A 26,749-nucleotide genomic window follows, 5' to 3' on the forward strand; every position below is an offset into this window, starting at 1 on the left:
GCCTGGTCTCCTCGCATGGAGCGGGCAGTCTGCGCTTCAGAAGGCGAGGCTCGAGGCCGACCAGCAGGACTTTCAGGGCCGCAGGGAGGCCAGGTTGGCAGCATCTGCTTTCTCTGCGGCTGTACCTGGGAGACGGAAAACTAAAGGCTAGCTCCAGCCCGCCAAACCTGGTTGGCACCACTCCAAGTACGGAAGGGCTAACTACAGGGGCTGCTGGGAAATGTAGTTCAGCGCCACACACCCTATGGGAGATCGTCAGGCTCAGCGGTTGGGGCCGAGCAGGATCGGGGCTCGACCGGAAGTGGGCTGTCGGGAGGACCGGAAGGTCTGTGCGAGGTAGCCGCAGTTTCCGCCGCAGCACCTGGGGTCTATCAAAAAACTGAGGTGGCGGTGAGTTGGTGGTGGGTTCTGGCCTCTATCAGGTCTAGGGTTCTGTTACAGCCGTCTCTTTCGGTAGGGGCCGCCCGTTGGTCAGAGCCGGGCTATGCTCCCCTCCCCTGTATGCCAACTCCTACACTGCGGTCTGGACCGGCCATCTTACTTTCTGAGGAATCGTAATTGTCCATTCCGCTTCCGTTCTCCGTTTATCTTTTCTTTCTGCCTTGTTCACATACTCGGTTCATTCGCCAGGGAGGTATTGGTCAAGATTTTGGGTCACACAAGAGCAGAGATTGCCTTATTTCTCTGTGTAAAGTCACTGTCAGTCAGGATGACTAAAGTGAAAATATAAACGAGTCTCGTTTCTTAACGGAAACTGGGTGATTCAGCCATGGTCTAAAATGTGTTTTGAAGAGACTATTGTCAAAACTGTGTGGCAAAAAAAAAAAAAAAAAACACAAACAAAAACTGTATAGCAACAAGTTAAAGAATACCTGTCTTTCCAGACATCAAAATTACGAAACAAAAACAAAAACCTTCTTTAATCAAAGCTGTATAGTTTGAACTACGAGTGAATAAATAGAACAATAAATGCTAAAATTGGTCTGAATATATGTCGACTTGTATGAAAGGGTGGCTTTTTGGTACTAGCAAAAGTTGTCTGTTCTTCCTGGAAAAAAGGAAGACTCCTGTCTTTACATACCCCAAAATTGGGATTTAATAGCCAATGAAAGAATATTTACGAGAACGCTGTTTAATATTGAGACAGAGTAGGAAACTGAGGTGCCTTAAAGTAGAATATAAACTTGTGAGAATGTATTAAAAAAAGAAACTTTAGAAAATAATATTGATAAAGTCAAACAAGCGGTAGACTGGAATGTAATTGTGCAAGATAAGTCAAATAAAGAATAAGGCATTCCCAGTGCGCAGAGCTCCTGCCAACTGACCGAAGACTGAGGCAAAGGCCATGGAACCATTCCATAGAGGAGGAAAGCTAAATGATACTGACATTTGAAAAGATATTTAGTGGGAATTCCCTGACAGTCCATTGGTTTCATTCCTGGTTGGGGAACTAAGACATTGGATGCATGACAGTGTAGTGAAAAAAAGAAAGAAAAGATGCTTAGCCACAGTTTGGCAGTCTTTCAAAATATCAGCATAGAATTATTATCAGTTCAGTTCCGTTGCTCAGTCATTTCAGACTGTGCAACCCCATGGACTGCAGCACGGCCAGGCCTCCCTGTCCATCATCCACTCCCAGAGCTTGCTTAAACTCATGTCCATCCAGTCAGTAATGTCATCCAACCATCTTATCCTCTGTTATCCCCTTCTCCTCCTGCTCTCAATCTTTCCCAGCATTACGGTCTCTTTCATGAGTCAGTTTTTTTCATCAGGTGACCAAATTATTGGAGATTCATCTTCAGCATCAGTCCTTCCAATGAATATTCAGGGCTGATTTCCTTTAGGATTGACTGGTTTGATCTTGCAGTCCAAGGGACTCTCAAGAGTCTTCTCCAACACAATAGTTCAAAAGCATCAAGAATTACTATGCTGCTGCTGCTAAGTCACTTCATATCGTGTCCGACTCAGTGCGACCCCATAGATGGCAGCCCACCAGGCTATGCCGTCCCTGAGATTCTCCAGGCAAGAACACGAGTGGGTTGCCATTTCCTTCTCCAATGCCTGAAAGTGAAAGTGAAGTCGCTCAGTCATGTCCGACTCCTAGCAACCCCATGGACTGCAGCCCACCGGGCTCCTCCGTCCATGGAATTTTCCAGGCAAGAGTACTGGAGTGGGTTGCCATTGCCTTCTCCGATAGGATCAAATAATTCCATTCCTAGGTATAAACCCAAGAGAAATGAAAACCTATACACAAATAGCATTGTTCATACTGGCTGAAAAGTAGAAACAACCCACTTGTCTGCAGAACAGATTAAGAAGATATATAATGAGTTATTTAACAGTAAAAAAGGAACAAAGCAGTGATACATGCTGCAACATGAATGAACTTTTGACACACTGCTGAGCCAAAGAAACCAGTCACACAAGACCATATATTGTAATTCTTATGTGAAATGTCCAGAACAGGCAAATCCATAGAGATAAAAAATAGATAGTGGTAGTCTTGGCCTGAGGGCAGAGGGGCAAGACCAGTGACTGCTAATGGGTGCAAGGCTTGTTTTGGGGGTGATGAAAATGTTGTGGAATTAGTGTTGATCCACACATTGTGGATATACTAGAACCTATTTAGTTGTGTATTTAAAAGGGTGCATTTTATGATATGTGAATTATATCTCAATTTTAAAAAACCACCTGATAGGGAAAATTACATCCTACAAATACAAATATTTAATACTTAAAATATTTATGTAAAAGTACTACAGAAAACTCATTCAGCATCTGGATCCCACATAGCAAGTAGTTAAAGGAACTGTACCATTTTTATAGACTTGATGGAAGCAGTTTTTTACATGTTGAGGTATGGGGAAGTCATTCCTGCTTAAAAATGAATTGGCTTGAACTTTATGCTAATTAGAATCGCCTGTTTTATGGGTTGTCTGACTTACATTGTACATATTCTTTAACCATTAAAAAAAAAGACTACAGCTACCAGATTGTTGAAAATGTCCTCTTTGAAGATAGGGATAAATATTCCCCTCCCACCCCCATAATGCCAATGCTAGTACTCCATTAAAGATGAGGTTCTCTTCCCAGACACCAGGGTCATGCTAACTAGTTGTGTGCATGCTAATCTGCCTCATTTGAAACCTGTCATGTTTGATGTTTTTTGTTCTTTTTTATTAATATTACTTTTTGGCCATGCTGGGCCTTTGTTGCTGTGTGTGGGCTTTTCTGTAATTGCTGGGAGTGAGAATTACTCTCTTGTTGCAGTGTGTGAGCTTCTCATTGTGGCTTTTCTTGCTGTGTCTTGAGCTTGCATAGTTGCAGCCCGTGGGCTCAGTAGTTACAGCTCTCTGGCTTTAGAGCACAGGCTCAATAGTCGTGGAGTATAGGCTTAGTTGCCCCACGGCATGTGGAATCTTCCTGGCCAGGGATCGAACCCGTGTCCCCTGCATTGCAAGGCAAATTCTTAACCACTGGACCACCAGGAAAGCCCAATGTTCCTTGTTCTGCCAAGATATAAGACTGTGATTCAGGCATCCAAAATAGAGCAGGATAGTGATTGTGATTTAATTTCAGACTTGTGCTTGCATCATTGAGCACCTCAATTTTCTGAACTGTATCAGACTCAAGGATAGCACAAACCATTCTCAGAAATGTATCTGCTAGTAGCTGCCAGCTGCAACCTAATGGGCCAAGGTCTCCCCTTGTAACTTTGCAACCATTTTGGACCCCAACCAGTCCTTACTTAATAAGCACTCTTATTCTTGCCAGCTTCAATTATAATTCTTGACAAACAACTTATGTAGCTTTGGGGTTTTGCCTGTATGAACCTCCCCCCATTTTGAGGTTCTATGGAACACAGTTCAAGTACTTCTTAAATCTGTGTCTCCCAGGCTGTCGTCCTCAGTTTGGCTTGAATGAAACTATTACTATTATGGGTTGTTTATCAAATATGTGTGTTGACAGAATGAAGCAAAAAAGTAGAAATTCACATGGAAAAATTCATAGCCTCAATTTCAGGTAATGAAGTAAAACACAGGTAAAATCTCATTACATTTCTGTCATATCGGCAAAAATTTTGTAAATGATCAACACTGCTTCAGGCATGAAACATTTAAAATCTTTCTGAAGGATTGTATGGCCAACCACTGAAAGTATTGTCAAATAGTTCACGTTCTGAAACAGTTTTAGGAACAATTGGAGGAAAAATCATGTGTATGGGAAGGTGGCAGAAAATGTACACCAAGCTGTTCATGGAAAGATAGCAAGGGAGAATTGGTAACAACAAATGCCAAACCCAGGGAACAGCTGAGCAAACAGGGCACGTGAGCTGTGTCAGCATGTCGATTATGCATGTAGAACAAAGCTCCATGAAGAAAGGAAAGCATGTGTTTTGTGCTCTGGTCACAACCATGGAGAATCTAGGCTCCACTGTGAAGATGGGAAGAGGAGTTGGGGTAGCAGGAGTTTGTGGTTCAATCTTCATTTGATCCTCCTCTTTTCTTACATCCCTCTCTATATGTCATTTTATTCTTTGGCTGTGTTAATTTTTTTCTTTTGAAGTATAGTTGATTTACAATGTTGTGCTAATCTCTGCCATACAGCAGTGTGACTCGGTTATACACATACAGACATTCTTTTTTTATATTCCTTTTCATTTGGTCTATCCCAGGAGACTGGATATAGTTCCCTGTGCTATACAGTAGGACCTTGTTGTTTATCCATTCTCAACGTAATAGTTTGCATCTACTGTCCCCAAACTCCGAGTCTGTCCCTCTCCTTCCCCCTCTCTCTTTATGTCTCTCTAAATGGAGAATGAACTAGAACCTAACATTCCACAGACCCACAGATTGGCCGATAGAGCTCAGGAAGAATAGTAACAGCAGCCCCATCTCCTTCATGGTCTTCTGTATGCAAACAGAATCTCACAGTAATCAACTGAGTGACAACAAATGCAATTACAACTACATTTTCTAAGCGATTTATTTATGAGGTCCAGCCACAGTTCATTAATCCAGGTACAAAAGTGATTTGTAGTGATCTAGTCTGCTTGTTTTTCTTCAGGCTTCCTAAGTCCTCAAGACAGGGGAAGGTAGAATGAAGGAACACATCCTTGCCAAGGGTCCTGAGGGAAAATGAGGATGGGCTCTGTCTCAGGAGCATCTTAGGTGCTAATTCTTAAGGATTTATTAAGCAACAGCTGTGTACTCTGAAAGCCTTGTATCATCTGTATGTGTGTTCTCTTTACCCTTACCACTATTTGTGACCTACTTCTGCTTCTGTTCCATAAACTCCTTGGGCACGGGGACTGTTTTTTTATTGATTATATTCCCCACAGCACTGGAACCCAGTAATGACTGTCGAGTGTATGGATTCAAGATTCAAAGCCAGGAGCCTGAAGGGAGATGCAAAGTGTCCGGTATTCAGGGAGGCCGTGGCCACCCCCACTGGACAGATGGTCAGAGGATCCATGTTCTTCTCTCCATCATGTGTCCTGGGGCTGAGGATAGGTTGAAGGGGCCCAGGGGGAAAGTAGCCAGTGGCTGTGAGGGATGTGGGATTTGGCTGTCACATTGTAAAAGGAGATGTCCCCATCTTGTAGTCGACGGAGATGCCCCCATGCCAGCAGGGCTCCCCCATCTGGATCTGGAGAAGGGTGCATGCCTGGCATTCAGTTTACTGCCTCATTGTTTCTACCAAATGCCCATTCTCTGGTGACAGAGTCATGTTCTCCTTGCTGCTTGTGCCTGCGTTGCAGACACCCAGGACCCACCCTGGCTTGTCTCCCACCTTCACTTCTCAGTCATGGTGGCTAGAGAGCAGGCTCAGAGAGCCCAGCACCACGAATCAGCTATAGAATTTTCCTGGACTAGCAGGTAGATGGTCGCACTTTTTTTCCCCAAGGCTCTCTTCACATCATCAGAGAAGATGAAAGATGAGGTTGGAGTGGACAGTTTCTGCTTCCAGAATCACATTAACTGCAGAGAGAACAGAATTCCTGACTTCAGGTCCATGGACAACATCCCCACAGGGTTTTCCCCACATCCAGGAAACGTGGACAGGGTCCTTCTTCAGGAACGCACTGGGGGACCGAGCAGGGACCCAGCAGGCCAAGGCTACTCGCCTCAGGGTGCCTGACCACCAATCAGTTCTGCAACTACAGAGAAAAAGGAGATACGGGCAATGCTGAGCATCCCCAGTCAGAGGGTGCCGGGGACCAGCCCCGGCTGATCCAGGGTATTCGAAGCGGGGACGGCGTCGGCGAAGATCAGGAAACAATTGCTTAATTAAACGTTAATTAAGGATATAAAGAGTAATAGAATGAGGATAGCTCAGTAGGAAAATTCAGTGTAGAAAAGAGGCTGAATAATTCAGCCAGAAGGTAAGAGAAAGAACGACATGGTGAGACCAAGTTTCGGTGAACAAGGCCCGCACTTTATTTTCCAAAGTAGTTTTTATACCTTAAGTTATGCATAGAGGATAATGGGGGAAGGGGTAGAGTCATGCAGTAAGCCAGGCTTTCTTCCTGCAAACTTATCATATGCAAAAGTTTAGGTGATTTGCATCATCTTCTGGCCCGGAGCCTTTTTCTCTAAAGGTGATTATTCTCAAGTCAGGCGCCAGCCTCCAAAAAGCATTAGATAAAGTTGCATTCCTACAGAGCAAAGGTGTGGTGGGCTATAACAAGAAAAAGAATTAATTCAAGGGTCCCAGGTTACAAACATTAAAGCTACTACTTACACCAACTATATTAATCAATACACTGCCAGGGACACAGCAGGTAAGGGATATGGAAACTTAGCAGCAAACATTGGCCCAACAAGTGAAAATCCCTTCACCAATACAATTTCTAATCAATCTTTTAACTACTCAAAAGAATCTGTGTTTAGACAGTTTAGAACATCTCCTGCCTCTCACAGTTGGGAGGCTCTGAACAATCACATGTGGCCGGAAAAACCTATTCAAGCAGGCTAGAGGATTTCCAAAGGAGTTTGTAGGTTAAACACTGTCACACCCAGGAATTATTAACTGGAGCTGTAAGCTAACTCTTTTTTCAGAGAGGTCGTTGGGGAGAGCCCCCCCGTAAAGTCAGAGGTGTAGGTGAAAGCACAAAGCAGAAAGTAGGCAGACTCTGGCTTTGGGGGTAGATTGCTCGAGAATTTCCAGGGAGACTCCTGAGGCTTGATCCCGCCTTTGCGTATGCCAAGCCTCCTTCCTCATGACCTTTGCCAGAGGCGCTCGCTCCCCGCATCTCCCCCTTTTTTATTTCTTAAAACAGCCAGAGGCAGCTCAGTCTCGAGCTTTTGAATGCTCTGCCAAAGAATCCTGACAATACAAGGAAGAATGATTATGAGAAGCAAAATTAGAACTAAAGATATTAGACAGAATGCTTTTTCCAGAAGTAAAGTTAGAGAAGGTGTGAAATAAGTCATTAGCTGCTCCAGCGGTGGTAAAATCCAGTTGACAGTGTTCCAGGGTCTGTATTTGATTATGAAATTTCCCTAAGTCCAGGCCAATGTCAGAGCTGTTGCAAACACCTGAGATATGTTTTTTGATTTTTTCCCATTCATAATCTGTCTCGTTTACCTTTAAAGATGTCACGCATATCCACCGGTAATCAGCGTGGCAAGACAGAGCCATTTTCACTTTTAAAGCCTGTAACTCAGTCCCAATATGCATTATTGCCTCTTTTAAGGTGTCTACTCTCATCTCTAATTTCTTATCTATAGCTTCCTGTGTTGCTAGAGTTAAAGAAACACTTTTAGACATGGTATCAACATATTGGGCAGTATGCACTTGTTGAGTCAATGATATTGCTGCCGCAGTAACAGAACTAATTGCTGCTATTAAAGCTGATATTCCTAAAATAAGTAAAGCCCACAAATCGTCGCGATCACATTAAATCTTGTAGTTGTTGTAACACAGCAAGACTATAGTTATATCAATAAGTGGTTACATCGTAAGATATGGTGGACATTGTAACACTACCAAAGAGCAAACATTATATTGAGGGTTTAAACAAGATGAGAGCATGCATTGTTCACAAGTCACTACATTGGGTCCACCAGTGAAAGTCACATGTACATTAAGTTTTCCAGAATCATTGGTAAAGAGAAAAACATAAGGAGAGGTAGACAAGCCAAAGCAGAATAAGTAGAATTATTTTCTGGTTGGAGTTCGCACTGCAGCAGCCCCGTCAGTCTTGCCGGGATCTCGATGTTTATCTTGCCTCCCCTTCCGGCGGGCTCCTCTTTTGTGATCGAAGCAATGGGGGAACTGGATGTCTGGGGGTCTGCAACATGGCGAATCAACCTGTCTTGGATCTAAATTGGAGAATCTGCATCCTGTGGAAAAATACAAGCACATCCTCGACCGCTAGTTAATAATGGGTCAGGACCCTTCCATTGTCCTGAGAGAAGGTCCTTCCATTTGACTAACGGTTTTGCATTTAATTGCTCCAGGCACCAATGACGAAGCATTGCAGTAGTTCCAGCCAGATCAGTATTTAGAATATTTATTACAAAAAGAGCATGTTGCAAGATTTGATGGGGAGAACTATACTTAAACTCCCCTTCTTTTAGTTTTTGAATTTGGATTTTTAATGTTTGATGCGCTCTTTCAACAATGGCCTGTCCCTGGGGATTATAAGGGATGACAGTATTATGTTTAATTTGAAACTTTATACAAAATTCCTGAAAAGACTTAGATGCAGGAGCATTGTCAGTTTTCAGAGCTTTTAGCAGGCTCAAATATGAAAAACAAGTAAAGAGATGTTGTATTACATCTTTAATTGCTTCCCCTGTATGAGCAGTTGCAATAATAACATGAGAAAAGGTTTCTACAGTTAAAGAACAAAGGACAGTTTTCCAAATGAAGAGACATGAGTTACATCCATTTGTCAGAGTACGTTAGGTTTGAGACCGCGAGTATTAACTCCCATAGGTAGACTATTATAAACAGTGGGGCAATATAAGCAAGAACACACAATCTCTCGAGCAGCCTCTCTGGGAATTTGGAATTGATATCTTAAAGCAGTAGCATATTGACGATAAAGTAAGTGAGAGGCTCTGGCCTCCTCAATCACAGTAGCCACTGTATTTCAGGTTAACAAGTCAGCCAAATCATTAAAGGCATTTTAAGGGCCGGGCAATCCGGAATGAGCCCGAATGTGTCCAATGAAAAATATTTTATTTCTTTTCCAAATTTGTTGCTGTAATTTAGTTAACAAATGAAATATGGTAGTTTTATTTTCAGGCAAAACCGCAGTTTCAATGTGTGGAAACAACCTGACAATATACTGAGAATCAGAATAAAGGTTAAATTCCTCATCTGCAAACATAGCAAAAGCCTCTATGACTGCTGTTATTTCAGCTCTTTGAGATGAAGTTTCCCGTGTTTCTAAAACCTTTTGGTGATTTTTAGTAACTATGGAGGCTTTACTGTTTGCTGCCCGTCAGTAAAGTTTATCTGAGCATTTAGAATAGGAGATTGTTTACATCTGACAGGAAAAATAACTGGATGTCTGGATATAAAATTCAGCAAAACATGTGAGGGTAAATGATGCAAAATTTTGACCAAAATGGTTTCTTATAGCAATCTGCCAATTTTTATCGAACATTAGAAGAGCAACAAGTTGTTCCTTATTATATGGAATTACAGTTTCTGATGGCTCTTTACCAAATGATCCAATGTTCCGCTTTTTTCCTTTAATATCAAAGTAGCTATCAATCCTGGATAAGAAGCCACTACTTTTTTAGTTTGAGCGGGAAGATGGACCCACTCTAGGGGGGCCGTTTTGCCAATTTTTTGTCTGGTTACCCCAGTTACACCTATGGGGGTTTTATGGCAAAGGAATTATCAAGCAGTTGTCAATTTAATTTTTAAAATTTACATTTTAACAATATAAATTTAGAGATATGTTAATTTAGGTCTAATGTTTAGTTTAGGTCTCTATAAATTTAAATAATAAATGTATAACCTCCTTATCTCATTTTGATATACAGATATACCTAAATGCAAAATGTATTTATATATGGCAACAAGTATAGACTTATTGACATAATATACTTGAATTAATCTTTATAATTAATGTTAATTAATATATATTACAGCAATACAACACGTAGACAGCTAATACCAACCAACACAAACCAATGTACTGCAATAATACATGTCACACATATATAATTATACAGTATACAGGACATATATCATCACAGCACATCAATCTATACCAATTAATATCAGCCACACACATTATATTACTGCAATATACACTTAATTATACAGTATATATATAATATGCATATATAGTATACATACTAATTTATATACAAATTAATTAAGTATAGATCTATAAATAGAATTAGGTATACCTTTATTATATTTTATTTATACCCATATCTAATTAAGCAAACTGTAATTAGGCAAATATATTTATATTATGTATTTATAACAATATATAAAGTATTGTTAATTGTACCTCCTGTTGATAACTAAGAAATTGAGAAAACCCTTCTCTGAGTATCTCCTATTTGAGACAGCACGTCCCTCCCCCACAGGGTAAAGTGGAGCATAGGAACTACATACGGTTGGAAAGTTCCACAGGTATCCTCAAACTGCCAATCTAACATTTTTGAACTTTTAACGACTGTCAGGGCTTGAGGGCAGATGAAACAAAATTTGACCCCTGAAATCTATCAGGGCAACTTGCCAATCACTATATTGTAAAAGACTTGTAGTTGATCCTTATTGAATGGAATTATTATATTTGCTACTTCTTTTCTAAAAAGTTCCACACTTCTTTTTTCCTCCTTTTATAATTAATTGTGCCACCAAGCTGGGATAAGATAAAACTATTTTTCTTGGGATCACTGGTAGATGGAACCAATGGGCCTTTTTGTCACAATCACCCTGTAGGTGTATGTTTTATGGCAAGAATAATTTAATCTCATCTTTTGGTAGTATTAATCCTAATTAACTGATCATTTAAAGTCTCATACACTTCAACAAGAGCTAACTCTGTCTCATTAGTTAACTTTCTCTTAGAACTGGAATTAGGATCAATTTTTAAGCAATCAAATAAAGGCTTTAAATCTGCAGTAGTCAGTTTTAAATGAGGGTGTATCCAATTAATGTCTCCTAATAATTTTTGGAAATCATTTAAAGTTAGTAAACAATCTCTCCGCAGCTTCAAAGGGGCATCATCAGTTTTTAAAACTTTTGGCAGACCTAAATATGAGAAGCAAGTAAAGAGGTGTTGCACAACATGTTTATAAGCTTCTCCAGTTATCGTTTTGTAACCTAAATCTGGTCTATAGCTTTTTAGATGACAAGCAACCATCTAATATTTGCTTGAATACTTCCAGCAACGGGGAACTCACTACGCTTCAAGGTTTTAAACTCTCCCTCACCTTTTTCTCTACAGCATTCCCACCCCGCATACTAGTTTCTCTAATCTCAACTCATTTTCAGTAGTATGTGTTGGCCAGGAGCTGGGTCAGTCTTTCCCAGCAATGTTAAGAGACGTCTGTTCCTGTGTCTAATAGCCCTGACATTTTACTTTCTTGAATTAAAAGATCTTTTAAAGGCCTTGGAGCTGTAATTTCCTGCACCCAAAAAGCTAGATCACTAGATCTAAACGCTCTGTGGCTCTTAGCTTGAGAAGTCAAGTTTTTTCCTGCCTGATAAGGTAAAAGCAAACACTGTGTTATTCTTTGACCTTTATAAATTTGCACAGTTTTGGTAAGCGGCGAGATCAAAACTATAATTTCTCCAATATAATCAGAATCTACCACACCATACACCACTGAAATTTCTTGAAAAGAAAGCGAGCTACACCCTAGCACAAGTCCTACAATGCCTTCAGGCAGGGGGCCAGCCACTCCCATTGGAATTGGAGCAACCGGCGTATCAGGGGTTAATATTGTTGCTAAATCCCCTTACCGGTCCGCTTTTTTCTTAGCCTGGGTGAGACCCCCCTGAGGGGGTTTTCTCCAAAGAGCACGCTCTGCATATTGTGCACGCAATCTGTTTTAAAATCTCCACTATTCAAAAAACTTTTTATCTTCCTCAGGCTTAGGCAACACTTTGAGAGGCTTTGGGGGCAAAGTGGGGAACTCTTGGGCCCTGGAAGGCGCAAACGGAGGCGGCGGCGATCGCCTTAAATCAGAAAGTGGTGGATACTTTTTTTTTTTTTTAAGGTTTGCGCAGGGGGGGTGGGGGGGGGAGGGGGAGCTCGCCAGGGCACCTGGTCACAGCGTCTCTTACAGTCTCTCTCTTCCTCTCTTCCTGCTTTTCTCACTTTTTTCTCCCCCTTCATTTTTCGCTACCCTTCTCTTTCCTTCGTTTCTTTCCCTTTACCCTCTTCTCTTCCCTAATCTTTTTTTTTTTTTCCTTTTTCTTTCTCCCTATCTTTTTCTCTGTTATCTCCTTTTTTAACTTTCTTTCTCTATCTTGCTGTGTTCCCTGATTCCTTCCTTCTCCGTTCCTCTCCTTTTCACTCTAGCTCTTTCTCTATCTTTAGATCTTTCTCTATTTTCTCTTTTTTCTTTTTCACTTTTTTTTTCTTTTTATTTTTTTTCTCTTTTTATTTATTATTATTTTTTTTTGCTTGGGTGAGGCCCCCCTGAGGGGGTTTTCTTCAAGGAGCAGGCTCTGTATATTGTGTATTTTTTTAAAAGCTCCTTTGTTTAAAAGAAGTCTTTTTTATCTTTTTCAGCTTTAGGCAATGCTCTGGGAGACTTTGGATGTAAACTGGGGAATTTTTAGGCCCTGGGAGGTGCAAGCGGAGGTGGAGTAGTCACCTTAAATCAGAAATTGTTGGATAAATTTTAAAGGTTTGTGTAGAGGGGGAGGGGGCTCGTCAGGGCGCCCGGCCGCAGCGTCCTGTAAGCCCTCTCCTTCCTCCGGAGGTAGAGCACAGTCTCCCTCCTTTTCTTCGTCAATGGCAGAAAATATGATCTGCGCAGAAGGTGGAGACCCACTACCATCCACCGCTATAGCCTCTCCCATAGGCTATCCCACAGCCTCATGACGAGGGTCCAGAACATTTTTAATCATATTTATAGGATAAGTTTTTAGTTGTTTTTTACCTTCACCCAAGTATCTAAATTAACAGTAGCCTCTTTAACAGTTTCAAGATTACTTGTATAAAGAGTTGCCATTCTTAGTTTCAGTGTTACCCATGTCAGAAAATTAAGTATAATAGAAGATAAAGCTTTTAGCTTTTAAAAGATCAGGCTTTTCTTTGGCCTTTTAACTCTAGAAACCGGGTTTTCTCTCAAACCCCTTTGACACTTTCAATAAAAACCGGGTTTTCTCTCAAACCCTTTAACACTTCCCACCACTACTCGCCCTGTCTGTCCTACAGGGGGGTCCGCGGCACCCTGGGTGGGGGCCTATCCATCCCGTAAATTGAACACTTTCTCAACACTTTTTCAATTCAACACTTTCTCAACACTTTTTCTGAGGTACCTACCTTCGAATCAGCCTGTTCGGGCGCCACTTGCCGGGGACCAGCCCCGGCTGATCCAGGGTATTCGAAGCGGGGACGGCGTCGGCGAAGATCAGGAAACAATTGCTTAATTAAACGTTAATTAAGGATATAAAGAGTAATAGAATGAGGATAGCTCAGTAGGAAAATTCAGTGTAGAAAAGAGGCTGAATAATTCAGCCAGAAGGTAAGAGAAAGAACGACATGGTGAGACCAAGTTTCGGTGAACAAGGCCCGCACTTTATTTTCCAAAGTAGTTTTTATACCTTAAGTTATGCATAGAGGATAATGGGGGAAGGGGTAGAGTCATGCAGTAAGCCAGGCTTTCTTCCTGCAAACTTATCATATGCAAAAGTTTAGGTGATTTGCATCATCTTCTGGCCCGGAGCCTTTTTCTCTAAAGGTGATTATTCTCAAGTCAGGCGCCAGCCTCCAAAAAGCATTAGATAAAGTTGCATTCCTACAGAGCAAAGGTGTGGTGGGCTATAACAAGAAAAAGAATTAATTCAAGGGTCCCAGGTTACAAACATTAAAGCTACTACTTACACCAACTATATTAATCAATACACTGCCAGGGACACAGCAGGTAAGGGATATGGAAACTTAGCAGCAAACATTGGCCCAACAAGTGAAAATCCCTTCACCAATACAATTTCTAATCAATCTTTTAACTACTCAAAAGAATCTGTGTTTAGACAGTTTAGAACATCTCCTGCCTCTCACAGTTGGGAGGCTCTGAACAATCACATGTGGCCGGAAAAACCTATTCAAGCAGGCTAGAGGATTTCCAAAGGAGTTTGTAGGTTAAACACTGTCACACCCAGGAATTATTAACTGGAGCTGTAAGCTAACTCTTTTTTCAGAGAGGTCGTTGGGGAGAGCCCCCCCGTAAAGTCAGAGGTGTAGGTGAAAGCACAAAGCAGAAAGTAGGCAGACTCTGGCTTTGGGGGTAGATTGCTCGAGAATTTCCAGGGAGACTCCTGAGGCTTGATCCCGCCTTTGCGTATGCCAAGCCTCCTTCCTCATGACCTTTGCCAGAGGCGCTCGCTCCCCGCAAGAGGGACTACATCTGCCCCAATCCCCACAACAAGGAAAGACAAGGACCCCTCCTCCCTGCTCAGGACCTGCCTGGCTTCCTCTGACTTCATAGGCTGCCATTCCTCCCTGGCACCCAAGCCGGCCTTGGATATTCTGTGGTCTGGCAGTGACCCTGGCTCAGAGACTATGAGAACTTGTCATGACTTTTCTCCCACCTTTGTTATAGGTTTTTTTTTTTTTTTTTTTTAATCTTCTAAATAATGCCTAGAAATCAACAGCACAAGGGACCCCTGGCCAACACAAACTACCACCACCATACTCACCATTGAACGTTTCCACTTCTGAGCGCAGGGTCTCTAAAAGGAGAGAAGGAGTTTGAGTTAGGTTCCCCAGATGGGGACAGATCTGGGACAGGCTGAAGGCAGAGTCAGAAAGGACAAGGAAGATAGAAAAGGGACGCCAGGGGGTCCGGGCTACATGGCTCTTGAAGGCAGGTGAGGGGGCGCCTCCCATTCTCCTGCAAGCCCACCTACCCAAGAAGTGCTTCACGCGCTTCTCCACAAACTCTGATTTCTGGTAGAGCAGGTGGATCTTCTCTTTCACCTCTGGTGGTGTGGCCCACAGCTCAGGGACAGTCACCATCTTGGCCCTAGAGGCAAAAAGACCATTGGCAAAAGAGGGCTGGAGCATGGGGGTGGCCCAAGGTCTCATGAACTGGAAGGGAGGTGCAGCTTCCACCAGGCACACCCAGCCCAGACCCACTTCAAAAAGAAAGCTTCCTTCCTGGGCTTCAAGTTCTAAACACTGGTCCTCAACACTGGCCAGGGGGTGGGCTCTCCAGGGGAGTTTTAAAAACCACAGACACCAGGGGACTTTCCTGGCAATCCAGTGGTTAACACTCCGAGCTTCCAGTGGAGAGGGTGAGGCTTGATCCCTGGTTGGGGAACTAAGGCCCTGCATGCCGCAGAGCAATTAAACTCACACAAGGAATACCCAGCGCAGCCAAAATTTAAAAAGGAATAGGGGATTTCCCTGGTGATTCACTTGTTAAGACTCCACTGCAGGGGCCACAAGTTTGACTCCTGATTGGGAAACTAAGATCCAAGATGCAGCCCAGCCATAAAATAAATGTAAAAAAATAAAAGGAATGGAATTCTGGCACATTCTACAACATGAATGAACCTTGAAGATACGCTAAGTGAGATAAACACAAAAACATAAATACTGCATAATTCCACTTATATGATGTAGCTAGAGTAGTGGAATACATAAAGACAGTAAAATGGTGGTTGCCAGGGGTTGGGGGAGGGGAGATTGGGAAGTTGTATAATAGTACGGAGTTTCCGTTTGGGAAGATGAGAGAGTTCTAGGGTTGGATCATGGTGATGTTCAGTACTGTGATGTATGATGATATGAAGGTACTCACTGAACTGTACATTTTTAAATGCTTAAAATGGCAAATTTTGTGTTACATGTATTTCACCACCAAAAAATATTCTTCAAAAAAATGGATGCTTGGGTCATACTCCTGAAGATTCAGATTTAATTTGTCAGCCAGGGCCTGGATGTCAAGATCTTGTAATGTTCCCTTGAGTGATTGTAGGTTCCAGCCTCCTTCCCCTTCCCTTCCTCCTCTCCCTTCCCCATCTCTTCCCCTTCTCTTGCCCACCCCCTCCACCGCTGCCTGCTGGGCTTAGAAGATCCACTTCTGGAAAGTGCCTCTCTCCCTGTGCCTGCAAGCAGGCAGTCCTGCAGGAACAGTTTTCACAAGGTGAATTGCACAGGACACGGGCTGTTCGGGGAGGTTTCCTAGGAAGCCACCACCATGCGACAGGCATGTTCATTGGGTTCCATCTTCAATCCCACACTCCCCTCCTGATCATGCTCCCATTCTCCCTACACAAATCCAGAAAGGCCTTTGGAAACTGCAGGAGATGGGAGGAGGCACATCCCCAGGGTTGGGAGCATCTCCCTCCTAGGGCTGCCTCTCCAGATGCTGCCTGCAGGACCCCCCCCCCCCCAAGGGATCATCAGGGGACCTCTTGGTACCTGTGCAAGGTGACTCCAATGTCCTAGGAGAGAAAAGAGGGAAGTTCTCCATCACCAGTGTTGTAAGGGCTGTGCTCACTCCTGTTCTCCCTGCCTCAGAGTATTAGGAAAAACAGGGCCCCTCTCCCCAGTTCTAATCACCAAGGTGGCAACTCAGCTGGGGCCTGCCCACAACCGTACCCAAAGTCTGCTGACACCTGGGAGATGCCGGGGGATCCCCTAGATTCTAGGCCACCATGGGTTCCTGAAAATGCATTGCAGGGGCCTGGGCACAAGAGGCATTATGGGTCAGCAAGGACAAGTCCCACCCCAGCCCCAAGGGCCTCACCACTGGGTTGGGGAGAGCTGATGGCAGTATTGGGAGCCCCTGTCATCCTACTGGGCACAACAGACAGAGGAAGGCCAGGCTCAGCCGCACTCACCTTCATAAGCTCCCACTCTGGCTGGCACTGCTTGGCCTCCAGCTCCCCAATCAGCTTGTCGAGAAGGGCGATGTCCCTCGTCCTTTGGGTGCCATATGTCTCCCTAACCTGGCCGATGGTCTGGCCCAACTCCTCTAACCAGGCCACAAAGAGCCGCTCCTGCTGCTCTAAAAATTGGCACAGCTGCTCCAACTGGTACTGGATTCTCTGCTTTTGGGTTTCAGCTTGTTTCTGGGGAACAGAAGTCAGGGAGGTGTAAGGGTCTGTGTGCTCAGGGAATACCCAGAAGGCCACCTTCCAAAGGGAGAGTCCTCTGTCCTCCCCCTGAATGGGGGCAAGTCAGTCCATCTATTTGGATGCAAGTGAACTTGACTTCCAGTACTCTTGCACACTGGCCACCCATGCCTTTCTCATCACTAGAAAGTTGCAATGGACAGGTGAAGTTGCTCTAGGATAACTTTCTTTCATCCAAGGAGGGAGAGGACCCTTCACATAGACTGTATAGAAGAAACCTCATTTTTGGATCAAAAGGACAGGACTAAATCTCTTAAGTTCTTTTGAACCAAAAATGTCTCTGCACCTTTTGTTGTTAATTTTTAATATGGGCACATTCATTGATTAGCTAAACTGCTAGACACAGCAAAGACTGCTAGTGGGTAGAACTCTGGTGTAAATTCCAGACAGCCCAGGACCTCCCAGGACGCTTTGTGGATGTTTGCCTGGCCCCTGTTCCCCTGCCACCTGTGGTCTCCTAGTTGACATATGATAGTGGTTTCGACACTGCCTGGTATTTTTCTGTAATTAAGGAGTAAGACTATGAACTCGATGCGTGCAGAACCACACACCTTCCACGTTACAGTCAGCAGCCTTTGCTGAATCACATGCTGGGTTTCGAATGTGGAAGAGTGTTCTCCCAGTCTTTACAGCACAGCACCACAGACACACACCTGTGCCTCTGGTCCGCACAAGTCACTTTCCCCATCACTCACTGTCTGAGTCTAGACTATCAACAACAAAACCAAGACTGGGTTGTGGCATTTGCTGTTTCTGTGGCATAGATGGGCTTCTCTGGTGGCTCAGACGGTAAAGAATCTGCAGTGCGGGAGACCTGGGTTTGTTCCCTGGATTAGGAAGATCCCCTGGAGGAGGGCATGGCAACCCACTCCAGTATTCTTGCCTGGAGAATCCCCATGGATAGAGGAGCCTGGTGGGTTACAGTCCATGGGGTTGCAAAGAGTCAGACACGACTGAGCAACTAAGCACTAAACATGTGGGCATAGATACTCCCACATGTGTCTAACTTGAGACATGTGGTGAGTCTCAAGCTTCCAATGTGATGTTCCTAAACATGGAATCTGGGACACCTTTTGTGGTTGATGGCAGTAATGTGGACTTTTTTTTTTTTAAGAGGACGGGTCAACCGTCCTGTTCAATGGTCTATATTCTAAAATTCTCTGATAGTTTTGCTCATGATTAAATTCAGGAGAAACATGGGGTAGGGGGTGAGGGTGCCATAGACCTAATGCCATGCTCTTTCTAGCCCATCCCATTGGGAGGCAAAGACTATCCAGTTTGCCATCATCAGTATAGGGATTCTATGGTTGGTAACTGGTTAAGGAGGGGTCTACCGGTCACTACTGTAAATATATATTATTTCCTTTATAATTACTAAGTAATTTGGGGAGTGGTAGTTTGAGAGTATATAAGTATGCTGTTCTCTGCTGGTTTTTTCCTAAAAAATTTAGCTTCTGTTGCTGATCCCTGTTGGTGCCAACTGTATAGTGGAAATCTTCTAATTCAATTATTCTTCTTCTGTACTTGTTTTAGCTGGCTTTCTGCTGTAAAAAGGAGGTTTCCTACCCTCTTTTCTATGATTAAAAAAATTTTTTTTTCATTATTTGAAAAAGGAGGAGGAGGTGAAGGCCTGAAAACAGCATTTCCTTTTCATAAGGGCCCATGTCACTGCGTCTGAAGGGAAGGCTGGACACTTTTCTTTCCCTGAGCAGCCCAGGTTCCTGCCTCAGCGTCCTCCACTCCACCAGGAGCACCCCTGACCTCTGCTCCACCCACAAGTTCAAGCCACCTGGGGTTATAGGAAAGGGTTTTCATTTGACTACCATTCAGCTGGCTCAGAGGTTAAAGCGTCTGCCTGGAATGTGGGAGACCTGGGTTCAATCCCTGGGTCAGGAAGATCCCCTGGAGAAGGAAATGGTAACCCACTCCAGTATTCTTGCCTGGAGAATCCCATGGACAGATAAGCCTGGTAGGCTACAGTCCATGGGGTTGCAAAGAGTCAGACACAACTGAGCAACTTCACTTTCTTTCTTTCTTTCAGCAGTTTCCCAAAAGTCAGACACCTGGACATTTGCCACCCCCCCTCCTTCTCATCCTGCCCTTTGTTTTCTTTGCCTGTTTCTCACTGCCGTGTGGTGGGTCCTGACAAGTTTGGAATTCAGGGAGATGAAATCCAACCAACAGAAATGCATCAGACAAATCAAGGCTCTGTGGGTTAGTTAGGCACCTCCGCACGAAGGCAAAACAGAAGCAACTAAAGCATCCAAGAGTCTGGACGACACCTTAACAGGAAAGCTACTAAGTGGTACTTACTGGAATCTGCAGTGTTACAGAACCACAGTTTTAAAAGACAATGTCCACTTTAACCATATATTTTAAAAATAAATATGGCTTTTGTAAAAAAAAAGATAACAGCAATTATGAAAACAACATGGAGCAGTATTTAAAGTAGAAAGTCTCTCCTCCCCTTTCCTCAATCTCATTCCTCACTTACAGCATCCGTTTCTCTAAACCATTTTGTGGTGAGTCTAAGAAAGTGTGACCGGGTCCTGGGAGATGCCCCTTGCTGGAGGTGGACTCCATCCCCAGGGACAAGCTCATCTCTGGACACCTGTTATTCCCTGCCCCCCAGGAGCAGACGACTCTAAATATGTGATCAGCTATGTTTCCCTGTGAGCCAGTACAGGACTTGAGGGACCCCTGCTCACTCTGGGTTCCCTGCTTCCTTCTACAGGGGTGAACCCAGTCAATGACAGGCCACAGACCACCCCCAACCTTACCAGGGAGTTCACTGTTTTCTTATCGCCCTGAGATCTCTGCTCCTCTCCAGATTTTCTCAACTCCTTCAGATGGTCCAACTGCTTCTGAATTTGCTCCTGAAAAACACACAAACAAAAAACATTTGTTGAAGCTTAAACTTTGGCCCCTGCCATCTTTAGTTGGTGCCAACCCTAGATGGGAAAATTTGCTTCAGGGAATAAAGCTGGGGGTGCTGCAGCCAGGAGCATGGGGAGAGGTAACCAGAGGAAGAATGACCCCATCACACCAAAAGAAGCAGAGCCAAGAGGTGGTGAGGAAGATTTCTTGTAAGCACCTGGATTCAGCCAAATCTGAAGTTAGATTCCCATAGACCTCTGAGCTACGTGCAGCATCCCTCTTTGCTGGCTCTATTTGTATGTGTTTGCCATTTACAGCCCAAGAATGCTGGCTAATGCACCAGCTCCTAGCGTTTCAGGGAACCCCTCTGGTGTGTTCAGGTGCCCAGCAGAGAAGGGTCCCAATGCAGGAAGCCCTACCTTGTATTCCAGGGCAGCCTCCTCAATGGGGCGCACCCGGTGGCCCCGGTGCTCCTGGCTCAGCCGGCAGATAAGGCAAATGAGCTCCCCATGGTCCTCGCAGAAGAGCAGCTGTGCTTGCTTCATGTGACGCTTACACTGTGGCAGGCTCTTGGGGTTCAGACTGGCCATCTGCAGGCCCTCCTGCCACTCATGGCTTCCATGGCTCTTCCCCGGGAGCAAGTCCTGGCACCGGGGGCAGCTGGATGAGCGGCTGAGTGAGGCCTCAGGGTCCCTGGAAGCCGCAGAGCAGCTGCAGGAGATGTGCACACAGCTGCCACCAACCGGGTCTCCTTCCTGGGCACGGCAGAGAGGACACACAGCCTTGTCCTGCAGCCTCCCTGAGGACACAGCAATGGAAAAAGCTCCTGAGTGACAAACCCAAGATGCTACCAGGGGACGCTGCAAATCAGCGTGGTGAGAATCTGTGCCTGGGATGTGAATATTCTCTGTTAGACTGAGGCCTTTTCCTAGCTTGTCCTCCCCCAACTTCCCTCCAGTGAGAACACTCGGACTGAGGGCTAAGGCCTGGATCTCATGCCAGTCCTGAAACTTGGACTTGTCAGGCATTTATCCTAAAGAAAGGCGTTTTGCTATAAATTCTATGCCTTCCTCCTGCACATACACTGACACAGGTGGTATAAAGATGGGAAGACATTCTGCTGGTGTTGGCTTTACCACATACCACCACTGAGAGGGTGCATAACTTGAGTTCCCAGGGGATGGTTACTCACTAATGGTTGAACCCAGAGACCCTAGCAGAACCCCTGGCACCTGGTAAACATTTGGGACGTGTGTGTTGAATGAAGGAATGAATGAGCCACTGCTCACATTGTAATTCAGAAAACATGATTAAAAGTACAGCAGTAACTTTACAAGGCTGAAGGGTGTAACCCACCGTGATGACCTACAGCCGTGACCAGCTCTGCTCCAAGACCAGCACAGCTTCATAAAACAGAAATAATAGGAGACACAAGAGGAAATAGAAACACACTTAATCCGCGAGTCCCCTCCCACCACCTCCTCTCTCAGGGTCCCAGGAACTCGTATCTGTAAGTGAGACTGCGAGCTCCCCAGTGACAGTTTCCCTCTTCCCTTATGATGACATTGTTTGTGGTCCATATTACTGCTTCCTCACCCCTGCTCCCCCAAAACTACATTTCCCAGCCTCCCTAGCAGTTAGGTGTGGTCATGTGACTCCAGACACACCTCATTTCATTGCACTTCCCTTTACTGGGACACTTCATTTTTTACAAAATAAAGGTTTGCAACATCCCTGTGCTACCAGATGATGGTGAACATTCTTTATCAATAAAGTATTTTTAAATTAAGGTGTGGATGTTCCCTGGTGGTCTGGTGGTTAGATTCAGCCCTTTCACTGCCATGGCCCAGGTTCAGTCCCTGGTGGAGGAATGGAGATCACACAGCCATGCAGTGAGGACAAAAATAAAAGGTATATACATTGTTTTTTTAGACATAATTGTACACTTAATACAGACTACAATATAGTGTAGACATATGTACTGGAAAACCAAAACTTTGCTGTGACTGGCTTACTGCAATATTTGCATTATTGCAGTGGTCTGGAACAAAACCCACTTTATTGCTGAGGTATGTCTGTACATTCTGGCCAAGAAGCTGTAAACAGAGGCATCATGGGCAGCATCTAGAAACTTCCAAAAACCTTCCCTAAGTGATACCATTCTCCTTTGTCCCTCCATTCTGTTGCCTGGAATGAGGATGCTACCATCTGAGACCATGAGCTTCAAACTCTGTGGAGCAGAAAAGCAGCAGGAGCTGGGGTTCCTAGCCAGAGGGGTACCACATTCATCCCAGACTATGTGTCATTTTTGTGAAAGGGGAACAAATGTCTATCTTGTTTCAGTTCTGTTACTTTGGTGTTTCTGTCATTCACAACCCATCATCCTAAGTTCTGCCTCTAGTAAAAGAGACCTACAATTTTGGCCACCAGCTTCCTCTCTGCTCAGAGAGACAGACTGGCAGAATCTCAGCCCCTTGACATACTGCCATGGAGTACTGTAAGGTGATATTTACCTAGTCTTTCCCAGATGATCAACCTGAGGTTCAGAAGCCCTTGGGGATTCTAATGAAGTGTCTAAGAGCTAACTAGCTGAAATGTATTCAACATTGCAACATTTTGTGAAGATGTGCAGATACGCCTTTTTTCAGGATTCAGAACCTACAATCAGATTTTCAAAGGATTGAGGCCCTCAAGGTGGACTCAAGGGCCCAGTGAAATGGTTAGAGTAGAGATAAAAGCAGGCTTGTGCATCTTCCCAGGTGGTGCAGTGGCAAGGAATCTGTCTGCCAGTGCAGGAAACACAGACACAAGTTTGATCCCTGGGTTGGGAAGATGCCCTAGAGTAGGAAATGGCAATCCACTCCAGTATCCTTGTCTATGAAATTCCATGGACAGAGGAGCCTGGCGAGCTACAGTCCACAGGGTCACAAAGAGTCAACTGTGCACACACACGGGAAAACCTGCACCAGTCATCATTCCTAAGGATACCAGGTCTTCTGGACCCTGAGGTCCTTTCTTACCTGAAGATGGAGAGACTTCTGGATCTGAAGGCTCATGGGGCACACTGGAGGCCTTCGGAGCCCCAGTTCCACTCCTCTCTGAAGGAGCTGTGGGTTCTGGATGCTCCCCAATCATCATCTTTCCAGCCAGTGGTACACTTAAAGGTGTATTCCTGAGTGCTGTCCCCTCCAGGGTCGTGGCATGCCCTGGATTCCTGAAGCCTTTCTCCAGAGTCACGGTCGGTCCTGTTTTCAGAGTGGCCACTTCGCTGGCAGTGGTTGCTGAGCTTGGATTCTCAGTGTTCATTTTCTCCTGAAGCAGAAGAATTTCTGGATTGAGGGGTCCTGTCTCTTCTGGAGAAATGGTAAGTTCAAGACTTTTGGGTCGCTTCTTTCCTGAAGGTAAATATACTTCCGATATCTTTGTTTCTTTCCTTCCTGGGGACCCAGCCAACGACCCGCTGGTGAGTCCCTGGAGCCTTCCTGCAGAGCTGGCGTTCCTCCGCAGCCTGACGCTTGGACAGCTCCCTTTCTCCTTCTCTCGCGGCACCTTGGTGAGGAAGGGGCTTCTCTTGGAAGACAGAGTCGTGTTCTTGGCCCCCAGCTTGCTCTGCACCTCCAGGCCCTCAGAGCCTTTCTGATCTCGTTGTTTGCCCAGAGGCTTCTTCTGGGGCCCCCTGCTAGCCTCAGGCTGGCTGGAGGGTGGGGAGCCAGCCCCAGGCTGGCTGGAGGGTGGGCAGCCAGCCCCATCAGCACTTTGTCGCTGCTTGTCACCTTCCAGACCATCTGGGGTCTTTAGGCTCTTGGGCTTCATCTCCCCAGAGGAACCCGACATTGCTGAGCTGTCTGTGTCACTTTCTTGTATCCGACACTCTGAAAAGACAATGAGATGAAAAGGCATGGGAATGCCCGGTGCTCACAGTCAAGATTTGGGGAAAGGGAGAGAAGAGAGAACCCCCTCAGAAATTAGGGAAGTTCAGGACATTCTAGACAATGGCAGTCAATTAGCATTTAATAAGATCATATTCATTATCTGCTGTCTTATTTCTGAAGTAGTACTTTTCAAACTTTTTTATGCAGAAGTTGTTTCCAACATAAGGTCTTACATAGAATAGTTTATTGGTATACAGTAATTGGTATACATTTGTGTGTGATTTACAGATCTACAAAACTCAGTTATCAGTCAATAAAGATAGGCGCAAAAGTTTGAAATCAAGGGTCATGAGGAACAGGGTGGAGAACACGTGTACACCCGTGGCGGATTCATGTTGATGTATGGCAAAACCAATACAATATTGTAAAGTAATTAGCCTCCAGTTAAATAAATTCACATTAAAAAAAACTTTAGAAGCTAATATTTTGCTGTAAATTTGGTTTCATGAAATGAATAAAATCCTAACTTATTCAGTTCAGTGTAAACAGTTTAAAAAACAAGTTTGCCTGGAAATGTCAGGGCAATATTTAATTAAACATAAATGACAGAAAGGGCTGAATTTCAACATCTCCATAAAAAGGAGTTCAAGTATAGTATGAACTATCACACTGATGGCCTCCAGTATTTTAAAATTTGGTTAATGGCACATTTTAATATGAATTTGTTAGTTTTGTAAGTTAAACAATTCATAAATTTTGAATCAAGTATTTGCCAACTTTCTAAAGAATCCCTGAAATGTCTTTCTGGGATACAATTTGAAAACCACTACTAAAGAAAATAACCTATAATTAGCACCTTAATTTTTGGTTTGAAAAAGTCCATAGTAAAATTAAGATTGCTTAAAACACTTTGTTGTTGGCTTTCCAGGAAAACATATTTTACAAAAACTGCCTCAGGAACTGGTGAAAAACCCTGAAGAGGCTCATAACCAAGTTTTAAAATAAAAAAAAAATTAAAAATTATCCTCATTAAATTATACCAGGTTCAGATTACAGTCTAGCTTTATCACTCTTTCAAAGAGCAGAGAAATTTTGTTATGTAAACTGCTCTACCTCATAGAAGGACATGAAAAGCATTCCTGATATATTCTTAAAATCTAGATATAGAGGCGCTGCGAAGTCGTGTGGAGGAGCGCGCCCCCCAGCCGCCGCAGCCCCTCGCCGTTGCGGTATTTTGAAAAAAAAAGAAAAAGAAAAAACAAATCTAGATATAGAAGAAAATTTCAGACATCGAAGAATAGTTTTTTTAAACTGGTCCCAGAGTAGCGCCCCTGCCCCCACCAAATCTCAAAAAAAAAAAAAAAAGACTCTCGAAAAGCAGAAATCCAATAGACCACATTCTTTGATCACAGTGTAATAAAATCAGAAAGTGACAGCAAAGGGGTAGAAGAAGGAGGAAGGAAAAGAGGAAAGAAAGAAAAGATGAAAGAGAAATAAGGAGGGAAAGAAAGAAAAGGAAGGAAGGAGAAAGCCCTTTTGAGAATTTTAGAATACTTTTGTGACATGTGTTAGAGGAGAACTCAAAACTGAAAAGAGATAACAATGTTACCCATCAACCCAGTTGATAGGAGTGGTTAGTTTCTTGCTCAACCGAAGATACTCGTCTGTAGGTGTTAATGTCAAATGAAGTGAAGGACTCTACCAGCAGGCATCCAGCCCCTGCCTCTCCTGATCTGGCCCCATAATCAGAACCTCAACCTCCTGGGTTTGTTTGTTTTTTTAAAGCCACTGGGAGCTTTAGCTTTGCTCCAGCTGCAAAGACCAGAGAAGGGGACAGAACTTGATCAGCTGAAGAAGTCACAGGAGTTGTTGCAGACCTGGGACTCCGGACCCCCAAGTCAGTATGCACTGGCCTGAACACAAGTTCCCTCTTGTACCTTCCACCCAACTCCACGAACAGCCAGCAGTTGCACTGAAAGAGGAGGGCGCTTGGGGCCGCTTACCTGGGCTGATCACCTGGTGAAGCTCCTCTGCCAGGAGGTGCTGGTTGATGGCCCTCAGGACCTGCAGGGTTAGCTGCACGGCATACTCCTCCCCATAGTGATTGACCATCAGAGAGGCCAGCTTCACTGGCTCGGCTGTCTGCAGTTGGCCCCGGGGGATCCGGAGGTGCTCCTTCTCCAGGCTGGTGTTCTGCAGCTTGAACTTGAACTTCTCGAAGTCATAGGGCAAAAGCTCTTCCAGGGAGTAGAGTAGATGGTCACTCCGGGTCCTGACCATGGTGGTGACCAGAAGAGACTGCAGGCAGTCGTCCTGCTTCTGAGGGAAGAAACTACTGTCTGTCCTGGTGCCCAGAGAGTGAAAAGATGCAGCTTGTGAAATAACGGAAAAGGCACAGGAAGTGCTCTGTGTTTTGGTGGGGAACCAAGACTAAGGCTGTTAGTGTGTCATTGCTGGCTTGCATCCTCTTCTTCAAAGAATCAGAGGTTTTTCCAGGTGGGAGGGCTCAATGCCTTGTCAGACACATGGTGGTCCTGCACGCCAGCTGTCACTGACCCAGGCTGGACTTCGGAGTGGTGGGTTAGTCTTTGAGGGAGGGTCTGGGATTGGATTCCAGATTCTTGATCTTTGGAAGCCTCTCAGATGCTTCCCTCCTTCCTCCCAGGAAGGTGGGAGTGGGAGTGGGGAACAGAGTCCCT

The 26,749-nt window shown here is 44.4% G+C and overlaps 1 protein-coding gene and 1 long non-coding RNA gene across 6 annotated transcripts; one reads left to right on the plus strand and one right to left on the minus strand.

Annotated features, from left to right (window-relative positions):
- Positions 1–3: 3 nt before the first annotated feature.
- LOC139179690 (uncharacterized) lies at positions 4–25,218 on the plus strand. Of its 2 annotated transcripts, none has more exons than XR_011563991.1 (3): positions 4–390; positions 19,343–23,867; positions 23,898–25,218. It is a non-coding gene; the product is annotated as an uncharacterized lncRNA (long non-coding RNA). The 2 variants fall into 2 exon arrangements; XR_011563992.1 differs by having other exon boundaries at positions 19,346–23,867.
- On the minus strand, positions 4,969–26,330 carry MEFV (MEFV innate immunity regulator, pyrin). Of its 4 annotated transcripts, XM_070779526.1 has the most exons (10): positions 26,054–26,330; positions 23,199–24,050; positions 20,598–20,977; positions 20,082–20,177; positions 17,008–17,238; positions 16,586–16,608; positions 15,070–15,185; positions 14,860–14,892; positions 6,128–6,160; positions 4,969–5,981 (listed from the first exon to the last, which is right to left on the minus strand). In XM_070779526.1, exons 1-9 carry the CDS (start codon positions 26,328–26,330, stop codon positions 6,129–6,131), a joined length of 2,040 nt encoding a protein of 679 aa, XP_070635627.1. In that variant the 3' UTR covers positions 4,969–5,981; position 6,128. The 4 variants fall into 4 exon arrangements, with proteins under 4 accessions (XP_070635627.1, XP_019842939.2, XP_070635626.1 ...); XM_019987380.2 differs by lacking the exon at positions 6,128–6,160; XM_070779525.1 differs by having other exon boundaries at positions 4,969–6,160.
- Positions 26,331–26,749: the final 419 nt, after the last annotated feature.

The sequence above is a fragment of the Bos indicus genome, chromosome 25, assembly GCF_029378745.1.
Source record: "Bos indicus isolate NIAB-ARS_2022 breed Sahiwal x Tharparkar chromosome 25, NIAB-ARS_B.indTharparkar_mat_pri_1.0, whole genome shotgun sequence".
Classification (NCBI taxonomy): Eukaryota; Metazoa; Chordata; class Mammalia; order Artiodactyla; family Bovidae; genus Bos; species Bos indicus.